A 16,219-nucleotide genomic window follows, 5' to 3' on the forward strand; every position below is an offset into this window, starting at 1 on the left:
TTTTATGACAGTATAGCTTTTACAGTTGAAACTGTTCATCTTTGCCTTCTTCAGAGATGCATAATGTGTTGTTCTGAGTGAAACGCTCTTTTCTTGCTTCACTCCAATTCATTCTGTACAAACTCAATATACTGTACTTGTGTATTTGATAAAACAATTTGATGTACAGTAAAACAGTAGGCCCTACTCTGAAAAAAACATTTCTACAACATTATTATCAACTTAATATACATTTCATTTCCATAGTGTTTGTGTGTATCAATATAATATATATATTTAGATATTTACATTTTATATATAGATTAGCCTCGTTTTGTGTGCGTGTGTGAAAATAGCTCGTAGCAGGAGACTCGAGATCCTGAGGTAAGTTTTTTTTTTTTTATGTGATTAATGTTATCCGTACATCTTAATAAAAGAGATTTGTCAGGGTTCAATTATTTTATCATCCAAATTCACTTTAATTGAAATTTATAAGTGTACCTTACGCTACACAGGATTGAGCTCACACTGGCCGTGGCTTCTTGCTGAATCTACACTTCAGACACCAGACTCTTGATTAATTAAAACAATCCCAGATCTTACCAGAGACAGAGAGAGTCACTCCAGGCACACCAGTCCATTTACCTCCAGGATCATCGGTTTCAAATCTGAATCTATATGTCCCTCTGTCAGCTGTTCTTATGTCCTTTATCTTCAAAGTGCAGTTCTTCTGTTTATTCCCCAGGTACTCTGCTCTGTGTGGGTATTCAGGGCTGATTGAACCCCCTCCACTGTGATACACATATGAGGTGATAAGACAGTCACCATTATTGTGACACCACATCACTGTCTGCACTTCATATTTATAATAATTATTATTATTATCATTAGGATAGTCATATGAACAGGGCAGGACCACAGAGGAGCCTCTCACAGCACAGATCTTGTCAGGTTGATACCACACAGCCCAGCTCCCACCGAGGACACCTGCAGAAACAGCAGCTCAGTGGTCAGTGTTGACAGTGAAGAGTCCAGCAGAGCTCAGAGTCATGACAGCCTCACAGGACACAGACAAACCCCAGACACACCGTGCATTGTTAGGAGACAAACTCAATGATTTGATATATATTGTGACAGTGTGTGGGGTTGATCCAGCACTGCCGGGGCTCTCAGGGTCTCCTCCTGCCTCCCAGTACAGGATAGATTTGCTTATTTAGTTGAGATGCTATGATAGTTGTTTGTCTAAGTCAGCGACTGGGTGTTTCAATAAAATAGTTTTTCTCTGCGGAAATTATTTGTCTTGAACATTTTGATGTTAATCACAGCATTGTCCACCACTTGCAATTTACACTCTTAATATTTATCCATTCAATTTTCACAATGTTGTCACTATATTACTTTAGTTTGCAATGTTGATCGGTTGTGATATATACAGACACATTTAACACAGAAGATATCTGTGATGTGATGAGATGTGAGAAACAGTTCAAACAGACGGTGTGCTCTCTAGTGCGCTGTGTGACACAGTGAGACAGAAGGCAGTGGTACCAGGCAGGAGGAGCAGAGTGGCCCCCAGTGAGCGCAGTGTCTCTTCCACACCCATCGCTGCAGCGTCAGTCCTGTCCTTCTCTCTCGCACTGCAGACACAGGACACAAGAGCTGTAGACACAGTGCAAACGCTCCTGAAATCCTTCCCCAACCCCAACTGTGTTTATTACAAATCATATTTTTATCCCAAGTCTATGTATTTCAGTAAATAAAATGATCCCTCACCCTTTTCAACTACAGTATATAATTTAGTTAAAGGCTGTTAAATGCGTACATGTAATTTAGTAATTTTGTTGACCTTTTGTCAAGTTATCAAATCTATGTTTAAACCCACTAATAAATCCTGAATAACAAAAATAAAAACAAAACAGTTCTATATACGATTTATCGCTTCTTGAACTACTATTGCATTTATGACTAATCAACATTTAATTAAATAATTAGTGAAACATATAGATTATAATTCAAATTTGCAATCAAACCTGTACCATGTGAAGATGAATGTGTCTCTGATCACATCATTCAAATGTGAGGAAACACACATATCTCCACACAAACACGTCCGTGTCTACTTTTGTAGCAAATACACCCTCTTGATACCACCAGCGCTGCCGCCCCTCTGATGCCACAGCTTGAAGTTACATGGCGGTTTTGGTGTTTTCTTTAAATACATATACTGATAGATGACTTTTCATTAATTAAGAAGAAACGTACAATGTTATACACAGCAATATTATTTTATACTTCCACTCATTGATAACACCTGTGAAATCACTGTGACTGTGATCACTGTATTAATAGTCACATGGTGCTACGAGTCCAGTCTGTACTGAAGGAAGACAGACAAGAGAAACAGGCTGAGGACTCGTGTCGTGTTGAACTACAGGCAGTGTTTCATCGCTCTCAGTAGCCCAAAATGAAAAACACAACTTTCTAATTATAAATATTGGCTGTATTCAATGTGTCCACTAGCCCAGGTATTACTGCTGCTTCTGTCAATGCTATGAGCTGTTACTGTCAATGGAACAAGAACCGAACCCACTTGGTGAATATGAATATGCTCTGGAAGATTGATATTAACAGTAGAATACAATTTAAAACCCACAGAAGAAAACACCCAACACCATTCTAGTGGACCATTCTGTAACAGAGAGAATAAGACTGCAGGACATTCAGAAATGTGTATTACAGCAAAACTGTGTAATTCATCTAAATACTAATATCTAGAACTGTCTCATATGCAGCACTACCCCAGGACACATATACAGCACGTCTCATTATTTGTAGAAACATGTTGATAATAACTACACACCCCTATTAAAAACATAATATATAATAGAAGTCTGTGCTCATATAACACAATTGGCCCCTTCTTGTATATTTAAAATACAGGGGATGTACACACCCCAAGAACAAGCAGGAACTAAAGACACTGCAGTGCAGGCCTGGCAGAGCATCACCAGGGAAGAAACCCAGCATCTGGTGACGTCTATTGGTTCAGACTTCAGGCAGTCATTGACTGCAAAGGATGTGCAACACAGTATTGAAACTCACAATTTAATTCATGATTATGTTAGTTTGTCCAAATACGTTTGAGCCCCTAAAACTGGGGGAACCACATATAAAAATGGGTGTAATTCCTACACTGTTCACCAAATTTGGATGTAACTACCCTCAAATGAAATGAAAGTCAAGTCATATTAAATGAAAGTCTACACTTATTGTTTCCTTTCAAATCCATTGTGGTGGAGTACAGAGCCAAAATGAGGACAACTGTGTCACTGTCCAAATATTTAAGGACCTCACTGTATGAACTGAAGGAAGCCGCCCACAAGCACAAGCAGTGCAATCTGAGGGAGATGGAAATATCCTGCTCTATCCTTGCTCTTGCTATTGTACTGATTTGTATTTTAATTACTGCAGATCTGAGGCTGTGCTGAGATCAATGCACAGCTCTGTGCTGCTGTATGGTGTCAGTGCTGTATTACTCACAGTGGCTCCGGGTCCCTTGGGTTGCTCAGTGTCCAGTGTAGAGAGCTCCTCACACACAGGCTGTGCTCTGTGCTCTGACTGAGTGCAGTGACACGGCTGACTTTTTCCCACCACAAAAACATCATCTTTATATAGCATTTAATCTAATTGCCATCTTTAAAATGTAGGGCACAGAACAGGAAATAACAGCTCACAGATATCTGACCACTGAGAGGGTAACTTTTTTCATTTTATTTTTATGCTAAAGTACAGATGTCACAAATGTAGCCATCTACACCACCTAGGTTTAAGAAGGCTAGGACCTCTGCGAGTGCGAGTTCATTAAACTGATTAGAAAAATAAAGATACAACAACGTGTAAATTTTTAACATAACAAGACCGTGAAAAACACCGTGAAATTGCAAACGATTACTGAATTAAAAAATTGTGATCATATGTAAGAAAAGCAATAAAGCAACCCGTGATATAAATCAATAAATACGAACAAGATAAAAAATAAGTAAAAACAACCATAATAATTATACAAACATAACGAAACAGGAGAATAATAAAAAAAAAAAGTATAAATAGTCACGTCTGTGACACATACCATCTAAAATGCAACAGAATAAGAAATTGCAGTGAAAATATGTTTTTACAGACGCATAGAAGAGCACAAAAGACATTAATCAAATGCATCGACCAGCTTCGCACCAAACTGTCATTTCTACACGGGGACAATTGCTCCCCAAAATATTGAACCTCATGTCAGATCAACGTTGTTTCAGACAAGTGTAAGGAATGCAGAGTTAGACAGACGTGCTTTTGTGAAGCCTCGACTCCACTCTGAACACTAGCTAACATTGGTACATGAATTATAGAGATGTACATTTCATTTAATAATCAAACACTTGATCAAGATCAACAATAGTTAATTTGGTAAAGTAAAAACACATTGCTAATGTGTTGTGCTCTTTGAGTTGCACACCTGGATATGTGGTGCCAGAATATTATAATATAAAGTGGCCTTACCTGAAACTTACCAAAAGTCGGATAGGAACGAAAACTGCAGTGTGGATGGTTCCCATTAAACAGTTAGAAGATGCTGTTGGTCTTCTCTCATTTGATTGGTTGTTGGTGTCTTATTAATCCAAGGATCATCTTCAATAATGTGGCTGTTTGCCTTGTTCACGCTGCCCAACCTGCTGTGTAAAGTAAAGTAAATTTTAGCATTCTAAAATGCTAAAATGTCTAAGGCATATGAGACAAGGTCATTGGCCTCCATATCGTCAAAGGGGTCCAAAGATTCATCAGCAATTGCTGCAGTCAAAGCTCGTGCCAAGCTAGAGGCTGCCCGCACCCGAGCTGACTTCTTTAGTCCACGAGCTGAGACCTGAGACACCTGTCAGACTTCATCGTACTACCCTGTACAACAATACAAGAGCTTCGCACATGAAAAGTGAAGACGGCATTATGGTACAGCAGCCTGTGAAGCAAACGCCATGCCAGACGACAGGGCTGAGATACCAACCCCATATTTTGCACATTTTCACACCCACCTGAAGTCCATAGCCCATCACATTCTTGCTCTGGATCCTGAAGCCCAGATTGTACTCTTGCTGGGTCGTGACATCATCCAAGTCCATAAAGTGCGAGAGCAACGCAATGGTGTTCATGACACCCTCAACGCTCAGCGGCTTGACCTAGGATGGGTCTTAGCAGATGTCTGCTTAGGCACAGCTCACAAGCCTGCAATCGTCAGCTCTTACTGCACCAATATACTTGACATCAGACGTCCTTCCCTCCTCAAACCCCTCTGGTACCCTTAAAATAGCACCAAATCCATGTGCTTCTCTTTAATCCCATGTGTACTCTTCACTGTTGTGTTGTTTACCAAGTCAGCTTTCTAATGATGTGAAAAAACAGTTTTTTACCCCTCCCCCCCTCCACATTCTGAAATGGGGGGCTGGGGGGATACTTGGTCTGAGTAGGAATACACAATCTCAGAAAATATTGACAATCATGACATATTCTGGAACCAGACAGTCTACTGATCAAAACAAGACCATCCACGTTTTGGTAGAAGAAACACACACCCGTAGAGAGCTCAACATGTCAGGATGGAAAACTCTGTTTACACTGAACTAATACATGATTTTACATAACTAGTAGCCAAGAGAATAAGCTTTCAAACGATGTGCGCATTGTAGGAATACAGTGTCACTTCTATGCACAGGAGCTGCGTCACACTGCCAAACAATGCTTAAGAGGGTGTAGTAACACAGTATATAACTCTGAAGTGTTTGGTAACCTAAACTTTTTTTTTAACCTCTGGCAGTTTACCGCTTACCTTTGTACCATTTCAGGTTATTCTCTGGACTTGAACTGCTTAAATGGGGGTGTTCTAAATCTTTTGACCGGTAGTGTATAACATATATTCTATGTGAATTCATTGTTTGTCTTTATCTGCAGATTTACAGTTAAATTCATGGAAGATTTAGTCAACAACCTCAACTTCATTCCTGCCTCTGATCTTCTTTGAAGCCATGTGTGCTATCTGTCGATTTGTGTAGCGTAACGCACATTGGGGACAGAATACCACTCGTGTCCTCAACTGCCTGTGTCCTTCTGGATCCTGAAGCAGTCTCTGGGTCAGCTGGTTCCCTTCAGGGCTTCTGAACTCGAGTCGCGTCCCCTGGGAACCATCTGTTCAATTCCACAGGATCTGTTCTTCCAACTCATCTGTGCAGCCGAGGACCGCTTGCTTTTCGATAGACCTCTCAGGGCCTTTTTGTGATCTAGGCTCTATTCTGATTGTGGACGTGTCAATGTGTGGTTTCATTTTAACCACTTCCTGTGGTTGTGTTCACACTTTGCCTGTGTAACCAAGTGTTCTGGTGGCCTTTTATAGATCAGACACATCCTTTCTTCTAACTGTGGACACTTCCATTCAAACCCTTGCATCAAATGTCAGAAGCTTTGCGTGTAATGGAACATTGATTTGAGATCAGTTTTATGCTCTTTTGTCAGGTTGATGTCTAACTAAAGATGCGACGCAGATTTGGAAAGCCCACCAATACGCACCCTCAAAATTGTGATTGTAATTGTGTGGTTTGTCTGAAACTCTGTGAGAGTTACTGAATGTGAAATATGCTCCACTGACTGATCTCCCTCCCCACTCGTTGTATTAATGTGTTTCTTTTAAGGGGAAGTTAGAGCATGTAATTAAAAATGGATTTCCTCATGTGCTGGCCATCCATTGGCTGACTGCTGCAGGCCAGTCCAGCAGTGCAATGACTTGTCCCATCTTATTTTACAGGACATCCTGAAGAGCAGATCAGAACACATTGGTAGCGGGTGCTACTGATTGGTCCTGATGACTTCCTGAAGGACTAAACACATACAGGTGTAGATCATTTTGCAGAATTTTAAAGAGCACGGAAGGTACTCTCTATTGAACCTGAGCACGATTGCCGTGTGTTAGTGAGAGCGGCCCAGTGTGATATTTTAATTGTTGAATGTTGATTTTTAACTTTGATTTTGTACTTGTAGGGCAAGCAGTAGAGGACTGAATGAGGACTCACCTGAGGTGACCCTGTTCAAAGGTATGTGTGGGGCAAACTGCATACATTTACATTTTATATATATGTGTGTGTGTGTTTTAGATTAATTGTCACCAGCAGTGTGCCTGAGGTATTGTGACTTTGTTTTACTTGTTTTTTAAAGTGATAACCGGATTGATAGTGGAGACACTTTTTAACTCTTGTTGTTGTTTCCTTCGTATAGGAAGAATAGCACCTCCACTGTTTTTCTGATCTCATAGTTTTACTATTGTTTTGACTGGTTTTATATTTGCATACTTTTGATAGTTTTTATTACAAATGTCTCTAATTATATTTGTCTGGAGGCAGTTGAACTCCAGTCACTGTGATGAGGATAGGGTCATGATTAGTATAAGTAGAAAGGTTTTACTTTCAATGCACATTTGATGGTTGTGGTAATCTGTTTGTCTTTCTAACATAACAGAATGTGTGAGGTTGGATTAACACTGACTCCAGATCCCATGGGCATTGGTAACACCTTAAAGGGGACAATGGCATCTGATATTAGATGGCAGGAAATACTGGGGTCCGGGGTCAAGGGTCAGAGGTATAAATGGGGTGCCCCGGTTCCTGCGAGGCAGTTAAGTGTAGAGTAGGTTCAGGTTACTGAGTGACTGAGATGCACAATGGTATAGTATATCACACTTATAACATAATAAGAGCAACATGTATCACAATTCAGAGAGAGACCAGTTAAATTCATGTATGAATGGTACTTATAGGCTTACCTTATAGGGGGAGCTATAACATAACAAGTCGTATTCATATAGTACATGTAATTAAATAGCATTATAATAGCATTATTAATCAATGGCATGGCACATTATGATAATAGATTGATGTCGGCATGTAAATGTCATGTTTTAATACCTGTTATAATGTATGTTATTAAATATAGCAACAAATATAATATTTTTATAATTTATAATATAACAATGAATATAATGAATAAGATGTGAATAGATTGTTCATAGTTGTTAAAAATCCCTGTGCTCAGACTCTGCTCTGCTCACTGGCTGCCCCACAGAGCTGTGCTCAGCTATAGCCTATGAAATGGATTGCAGTTAGGCTGGATTAGCTGACTTCTCACAATGAAGGAGGGGTTCTCACTTCTCTTTTCAGAAGTCTGTATTTCCCAGGCAATAAAGTGTAAAATATTGTCTGCAAAATGAACCCCAAAACAACCTGCACCCAGCCGAGAGTCAACGCAGGCCCCAGTCACCCCTGGGGTCCGTTCTTCATAAGTGGTTTAACAAATCCAGGCAAAATTGATTTATCCCGGCTTAAGATAACACGCTAACTGATATCCGGGATATTCAATTCTTCAAACCCTTATCTCAGATGTAATTAACTCTTTAGCTTAAACCAGACTTAGCTCATCGAGGATAAATGCGCGTTCCTGTTTGGACATGGCGCGTCGAAAATAAGATTTGGCGAAGGCTAAAGTGTGCTTATTATGGAAGGGCTCTTGATAAATAGATATTAGTCAGTGAGTCAAACTGGTCTAAAAGGCAGTAATATAAGAACTAGACTTAATCTGTATCTGTGAAAATGCTCAGTTACATTCCAAAATACACACTTGCTTGCAACATACCATGGCAGATGAAGAGTAGTCCTCTTCACCGCTGGGATCGGGTATGTCATCGTCCTCTTCACCGCTGGGATCGGGTATGTCATCGTCCTCTTCACCGCTGGGATCGGGTATGTCATCGTCCTCTTCACCGCTGGGATCGGGTATGTCATCGTCCTCTTCACCGCTGGGATCGGGTATGTCATCGTCCTCTTCACCGCTGGGATCGGGTATGTCATCGTCCTCTTCACCGCTGGGATCGGGTATGTCATCGTCCTCTTCACCGCTGGGATCGGGTATGTCATCGTCCTCTTCACCGCTGGGATCGGGTATGTCATAGTTGGAGACATCAACTCGATGAAATCCTCAGTGTCCTCAAAGGTAATTTCTCCAGGAAAGGAACGTTTCATAATGTAAAACTGCAGTGTGCCCAGACATCACAGTTGTGTGCCTTCATGCCCATGTTAAAATATCATAAGGCTGCTTCTAATTATACATGTGATTTTCATGGTCATTGCATGATAAATATAATTCTTATCCTTCTTCTTCACCTTTACTTTTTTTTATAAAGACTTTCCATCAATTGTGAGTTCCTTGAAAGCAATGCTGGAGCGACGTCCATCGTCATGGTCCACCCCACCATGCAGTGCATCAGATAATCCTTGTCCATCTCTGTGTTTGAGTGTTATGCCAGGGAATGTTATTGATGAGGTACGTTTCTAATACACAGGATGCTGTGCTATCAACTAAAAGCTGCTATAGCAGATAAACATACCTGTATGAGGGGTGCTACAGTATATAAACACAATCTTTTGTTTGTTATTACTGTCATTTAAGGTGTTGTTTAATGATGTATACTAATGAAGAATTGTATTGTTCTGAAGAACTCACCAGCGCTGAACTGGTGCTGAGTAAGACAGCTTCCAAAGTGTAAGAAATACCTGGTTTTAAAAACAATTGCAAACCGCCAGTGCTACGACACATGCCTTCAGATTTTTTAATGTTTTATTGTCGCTGCACTGAAGGTGCATTTCTTATGCTTTGGATACTGTTCCACTACCATTAGGAACGGCTGTGGAGGAATTTAGTGCTGGTGAGTTCTTCAGAATGACACAATTCTGAACTTCCTTTGAATTAACATTTTTCAGATACCTTTGATGCCAGGATCTGCAGTTTGTGTATCTGCTCGCCAATTGAAGTCTCTAAAGAGCCTGAACCCTTCCGTCTACATTGGAGATCTTGCTGTCCTGGTGATTGGAAGGGAAACCTTGGCTGCATCCAGTCTGACTGGCCGGCAATCTGGAGCACACAAAGACCTTGAATCCAAGCCAGCCTTGGACCCTGAGAAGATTGCTGCCATAATCGGTGTGTAGGATGCATTAAGTACACATTTTAAAGTCTATGTACTATGTTAAAGGCACTGTGAATTTCTTGTTAGTGTTTTGTTAAATATTTCGCTGTTCAATCAGTAGTGATTGTGCGTTATGATTTCAGTAAACAAATGAGAACATTCCCTCCACAAGAGAGCCTATGAAATAGCTTCTATTAGGTATTTTCAGTCTGAAGGAAAAATCCTTGAATTCCTCTTTTCTGATATACTTCTGTATTCAGAGTCTCTTGTCGTCTTGCCCGGCTCACTAACGTGCAAAAATCAAATCACTGATTTTTTTGTGCAATCGATAAGGGATTCGTTGGTAGCGTATTTGAAACTGGAGATATTTCATGTTTTTTGACATGGTTTTGTGGACAGCTTCAAAATCCCAGAAAATACACACACGTTTTAAAACGAATAGTGCTCATGGTTAAGTGACAGTATGCTTTTTTTATTTTATTTTGATTTTACAGGGCATGCTATGGAGAAATTCAAAGAAGTAACAGTGCAAGATGTCCGGAGAATCATACGCAAGAAATGCAACAATGCTTCAAACAAGTGAAGGCAGACAGTATGTGAGCCTGCATTTCATGTACGGAAAAAAAAAAAAGAAATATATTGTTACTTAAAATAACCATGTTCATTTTAACATACCGTAGGTCAAAATAGGTCAACCGGTTGTTTAGTTTTTTTGTTTATATACAACCAGAATTCTTAGTTATTTGTAATTTCAAAGTCCATCCTATGCACAGATTATGGCATCAATATTTTCAATGTTCAAAGCTGGTTCTAGTGCTTATGCTATTGTTTAGCCCCCTTTCGGACTGAAACTATATAGCTAGATTGTCGGTATTGTCAGTTTTACAATATTGCTTTAAGTTTGTTAAATACTGTTAATATGTTTAAATATTCTTTCACTAAACAATAAATGTGTCTGAGTCACACTTTGTGTCTTGAGTTTCTACCAGTAAGGGTATACAAGTGATTCCTTTATTTTAAAGATGTTAAATATACAGTAGTATGTTTCTTGTAAAGTCTGAAGTGGAAGTCATACCAGACACATGACCCCAAGTGTTAAAGTATTGTTTAAGTAAACAGTAAACATGGCTCGTAGGTATACTGAAAATGTATAGTTATAGTATACGGTCACAACTACCTAGCACTTACACTACATCCCCGCTAGATGTCGTCATTACCTTGTCATGTTCAGTCACTTCTGCCAGCTTCAATCATCCCATTAACATTCCGGAAACCCTCATGTACTTGTTCTCTCACACGCTGCTCCCATTCGCCCTGCACCTCCCAACCTAGTTCACTGTTCCGTTTATAATCCCCTCACTTCCCTCAGTCTGGGTGAAGTTTTGTTAGTTCACGCTACATCTCTGAGCATTTCTCCTTGAGCCGTTTGACTGTAGTATTTTCGAACCCTTGTCCGACATCCCGACCCTGGCATGGGCCTCTCAACCACTGTAATTCTGTTTCTTCAATAAATACTTGCAGCATCACTAGTGAGTCATCTATCTGTGTTCAGGAGTGATGTGAGAAAGTGTGTTTGTGAGCGTGTGTCTGTATCACTCTGCAGATCCGTGCATGTGTGAATGTGTGAATGTGTGTGTGAGTGTGTGTGTGTGTGTGTGTGTGTGTGTGAGTGCGTGCGTGACGAGAGCTCAATTTGTTATTATTAGTTGTGATGTACCGTCACATGGCTGAACTTTAACACAGGTCGATATAGATGTACATTTCTCAATTATAAATACAATTTTAAATATCATAAATAAATACGAAGTGCTCTTACCTACAACCTGATGATTCCCCAACTCTTTATTTTATTGATACTGATCCAGGTGCTGAGAGTAAGAAGGAGAAGGACTTGTAAATATTTGTAAATACTTGTATTGTTTATTGTCATGTTTAAGGTCAGGGCCCTGTTCCCTGTAGCTGGCTAACTAAGATAAGGTATTGTAAAGAGCGCACAGTCGTTGTATGTGTGAATGACACTAGCCGGGTCTCTACTATGGCTCTTCTTGATGTTATTGATCAGCAATGTGGATCTGTGAAAGTCTATGCCCCAAAGGCCTGATGAATATGAGCTTAGTGTAGTGAGCGCTGAAGTGGTGGATGCTTTATTGTTTGGTCTACACTACAGGTCAAAAGTTTTAGCACACCTACATTTTTCCAGTTTTATTGAAATTTACCACAGTTTAATGTCTCAATGTACTCTGAAATTAAAGAATAGAACAAATAAACAATTGCAAATAAAAAAGGAATCGGTTTATATAACAAAATGTAACCCCTTAAGTTGACAGACCCCTCTGGTTCCCTTAAAAGGCACCAAATCCGTGTTCTTCTCTTTAATCCCATGTGTACTCTTCACTGTTGTGTTGTTTGCCAAGTGTTTGGTATCTTATGAAAGCTGAGACTCAGCTTTTTAATGATGTAAAGCATTCTCTGATGTGAAAAATGGGGTGGGTGGGGGACATTCTGAAATGGGGGGCTGGGGGGATACTTGGTCTGAGTAGGAATTCACAATCTCAGAAAATATTGACAATCATGACATATTCTGGAACCAGACAGTCTACTGATCAAAACAAGACCATCCACGTTTTGGTAGAAGAAACACACACCCGTAGAGAGCTCAACATGTCAGGATGGAAAACTCTGTTTACAGTGAACTAATACATGATTTTACATAACTGGTAGCCAAGAGAATAAGCTTTCAAACGATGTGCGCATTGTAGGAATACAGTGTCAAGACAAGAATACACCCAGGACAGGATGCCAGTCCATCACAGGGCAACACACAGACAGACCAATTAACCTGCATGTCTTTGGACAGTGGGAGGAAACCAGAGTGCCTGAAGAAGACCCTCACAGACACAGGGAGAACATGCAAAGTCCACACAGACAGACCCCTGAGACGAGACTTGAACCCAGGACCCCAGAGGTGTGAGGTAGCAGCGTTAACCACCACAACACCGTGCCACCCATCAAATGAATCATATAAGCTTAATGACTACAGATATTGTAAGATGTCATTTTTAATATCAACTCACCTTAATCTGTGTTGAGTTGTATTGCCATTGAAGTTGTGAACTACAGTTCAACTAATCAGTCATAGGTGAGTCTGACTGCAGTGAAGACATGGGCAAACTGCAGTCATCTCAGCCTGTAGGACATCTCCAGTCCCAGATTAGTTTATATGATATTGTATAATATGGAAAGGCAGAGGGCAGGGTGTCTTTACCTGAGTTGACACTGAGGAACACAGGGACTAGTTTATCTCTGAAGGGTATTTTGCCATCTATTGCACACCAGTACCAGCCTTCGTCCTCGGCTCTGAGGTCCCTGACAGTGATGGTGAACTCTCTCGTCTCTGATTGAAGTCCTGCCTCCAGTGTGTTGGGAATCGGTGCTCACAACCGGGCTGCAGTGTTTTTGTTTGGCTCCTTGACACCAGTACTTTGTGTGAGTCTCATAGTATGAAGAATAGGAGCAGCGGATCGTTGTCTCGCCAGATAGCTGTCCAGTGATGTTCCCAGGACCCTGAAGGTCTGATGTGGAGGCATCTGTAACAGAGCACTGATTTGAATTGCTCATTAACTGAGCAAGATGGACATATTTTTTTAATGTAATTGTAATTTGTAATGCATTTCAGCCGATAGAAGAAGACAATCCTTACCTGTTCTCAAGAACAGTTTGATCATTTACTGGTGTATCTAACCACCTATGAGATTATTTATTCTGCTGATGGGATACTTCAGTATTAAATAGCAGGACATTCATTTTTATTGATGGTATTTGAAGGTATAGAGACTATGAATGAGCAATTATTCTCTATCAAGACAAGAGGATCATATTAAATGCACCAGTGAGTACAGTTTCGGTTTACCTCTGTTGATGTTGACGTGCACAGCAGCACCATCATCACTTGTCAGTATTTCTGGTCTTGCTATCCCACACCAGTACCAGCCTTCATCCTCCGGTCTCAGATCCCTCATAGTGATGAGAGCGTTCCCCTTGACTGATCCTCACTGAGGGAAACCCTGCTGTCTGTCACAGAGCCGCCAGTCTTCGCCAGTGTTAAAGTATTGTTTAAGTAAACAGTAAACATGGCTCGTAGGTATGCTGAAAATGTATAGTTATAGTATACGGTCACAACTACCTAGCACTTACACTACATCCCCGCTAGATGTCGTCATTACCTTGTCATGTTCAGTCACTTCTGCCAGCTTCAATCATCCCATTAACATTCCGGAAACCCTCATGTACTTGTTCTCTCACACGCTGCTCCCATTCGCCCTGCACCTCCCAACCTAGTTCACTGTTCCGTTTATAATCCCCTCACTTCCCTCAGTCTGGGTGAAGTTTTGTTAGTTCACGCTACATCTCTGAGCATTTCTCCTTGAGCCGTTTGACCGTAGTATTTTCGAACCCTTGTCCGACATCCCGACCACGACTCTGTCTCTCCCTTGTTACTCTGTTTGCCTGATCCCACGACCCTCGCCTGTGACCTCGACACCGACTCTGCCTTGCCTTTCTTGCCCTGATCTGCCAGCACCCGACCTACGCCTGTTCAACCACCCTTTCCGCGCTCTGCAACTGGGTCCACTGATCCCGTACCCGAGGTACCCGTGACATATACATTTCAATATTTCAGTGAATCTTATTCAATTGAAAGTGTATTACAGAGATTACTTTGGAAGTATCTCTGTAGTGCACTTTCAAGTACACGTCAAAATATTCGAAAGTATACTTTTAAGTATTTCATGAAGTCTACTTTTGAAGTTGAAAGTGCATTACACAGATACATTTAAGTATTCAAAAGTAAACTTAAAACATAAAGTGGGCCAATTTAGTCTACTTAGTACAGAAATAGTGTGTGTGTGTGTGTGTGTGTGTGTGTGTGTATACACTCACCTAAAGGATTATTAGGAACACCTGTTCAATTTCTCAATAATGCAATTATCTAACCAACCAATCACATGGCAGTTGCTTCAATGCATTTAGGGGTGTGGTCCTGGTCAAGACAATCTCCTGAACTCCAAACTGAATGTCTGAATGGGAAAGAAAAGTGATTTAAGCAATTTTGAGCGTGGCATGGTTGTTGGTGCCAGACGGGCCGGTCTGAGTATTTCACAATCTGCTCAGTTACTGGGATTTTCACGCACAACCATTTCTAGGGTTTACAAAGAATGGTGTGAAAAGGGAAAAACATCCAGTATGCGGCAGTCCTGTGGGCGAAAATGCCTTGTTGATGCTAGAGGTCAGAGGAGAATGGGCCGACTGATTCAAGCTGATAGAAGAGCAACTTTGACTGAAATAACCACTCGTTACAACCGAGGTATGCAGCAAAGCATTTGTGAAGTCACAACACGTACAACCTTGAGGCGGATGGGCTACAACAGCAGAAGACCCCACCGGGTACCACTCATCTCCACTACAAATAGGAAAAAGAGGCTACAATTTGCACAAGCTCACCAAAATTGGACAGTTGAAGACTGGAAAAATGTTGCCTGGTCTGATGAGTCTCGATTTCTGTTGAGACATTCAGATGGTAGAGTCAGAATTTGGCGTAAACAGAATGAGAACATGGATCCATCATGCCTTGTTACCACTGTGCAGGCTGGTGGTGGTGGTGTAATGGTGTGGGGGATGTTTTCTTGGCACACTTTAGGCCCCTTAGTGCCAATTGGGCATCGTTTAAATGCCACGGCCTACCTGAGCATTGTTTCTGACCATGTCCATCCCTTTATGACCACCATGTACCCATCCTCTGATGGCTACTTCCAGCAGGATAATGCACCATGTCACAAAGGTCGAATCATTTCAAATTGGTTTCTTGAACATGACAGTGAGTTCACTGTACTAAACTGGCCCCCACAGTCACCAGATCTCAACCCAATAGAGCATCTTTGGGATGTGGTGGAACGGGAGCTTCGTGCCCTGGATGTGCATCCCACAAATCTCCATCAACTGCAAGATGCTATCCTATCAACATGGGCCAACATTTCTAAAGAATGCTTTCAGCACCTTGTTGAATCAATGCCACGTAGAATTAAGGCGAAAGGGGGTCAAACACAGTATTAGTATGGTGTTCCTAATAATCCTTTAGGTGAGTGTATATATATATATAGTACATCTCTAGTATACTTAAAAGTACATTCAAAATAGTGTATT

The 16,219-nt window shown here is 40.8% G+C and overlaps 1 protein-coding gene and 1 long non-coding RNA gene across 2 annotated transcripts; both read right to left on the bottom strand.

Moving 5' to 3' along the window:
* Positions 1-325: 325 nt before the first annotated feature.
* On the bottom strand, positions 326-3,589 carry LOC136768212 (uncharacterized). The gene is made up of 3 exons (XR_010821953.1): positions 3,520-3,589; positions 1,528-1,616; positions 326-966 (listed from the first exon to the last, which is right to left on the bottom strand). It is a non-coding gene; the product is annotated as an uncharacterized LOC136768212 (long non-coding RNA).
* Positions 3,590-4,872: 1,283 nt separating this feature from the next.
* On the bottom strand, positions 4,873-14,040 carry LOC136768055 (secreted acidic protein 2-like). Its single transcript, XM_066722108.1, has 4 exons — positions 14,009-14,040; positions 8,695-8,989; positions 5,058-5,201; positions 4,873-4,923 (listed from the first exon to the last, which is right to left on the bottom strand). The coding sequence occupies exons 1-4, from the start codon at positions 14,038-14,040 to the stop codon at positions 4,873-4,875; spliced, it is 522 nt and encodes a 173-aa protein (XP_066578205.1).
* Between the last annotated feature and the right edge of the window lie 2,179 nt (positions 14,041-16,219).

The sequence above is a fragment of the Amia ocellicauda genome, chromosome 14, assembly GCF_036373705.1.
Source record: "Amia ocellicauda isolate fAmiCal2 chromosome 14, fAmiCal2.hap1, whole genome shotgun sequence".
Lineage (NCBI taxonomy): Eukaryota > Metazoa > Chordata > Actinopteri > Amiiformes > Amiidae > Amia > Amia ocellicauda.

What these genes read in the sequence shown, in the direction of transcription:
- LOC136768055 (XM_066722108.1), bottom strand. Translation starts at nt 14,040, where the DNA reads ATGAGGGATCTGAGACCGGAGGATGAAGGCTG. An exon ending in ACTACTCTTCATCTGCCATG is followed by an intron (nt 5,202 to 8,694) that starts GTATGTTGCAAG and finishes GACCCATCCTAG; the next exon opens with GTCAAGCCGCTGAGCGTTGA. An exon ending in TGATGGGCTATGGACTTCAG is followed by an intron (nt 4,924 to 5,057) that starts GTGGGTGTGAAA and finishes ATTGTTGTACAG; the next exon opens with GGTAGTACGATGAAGTCTGA.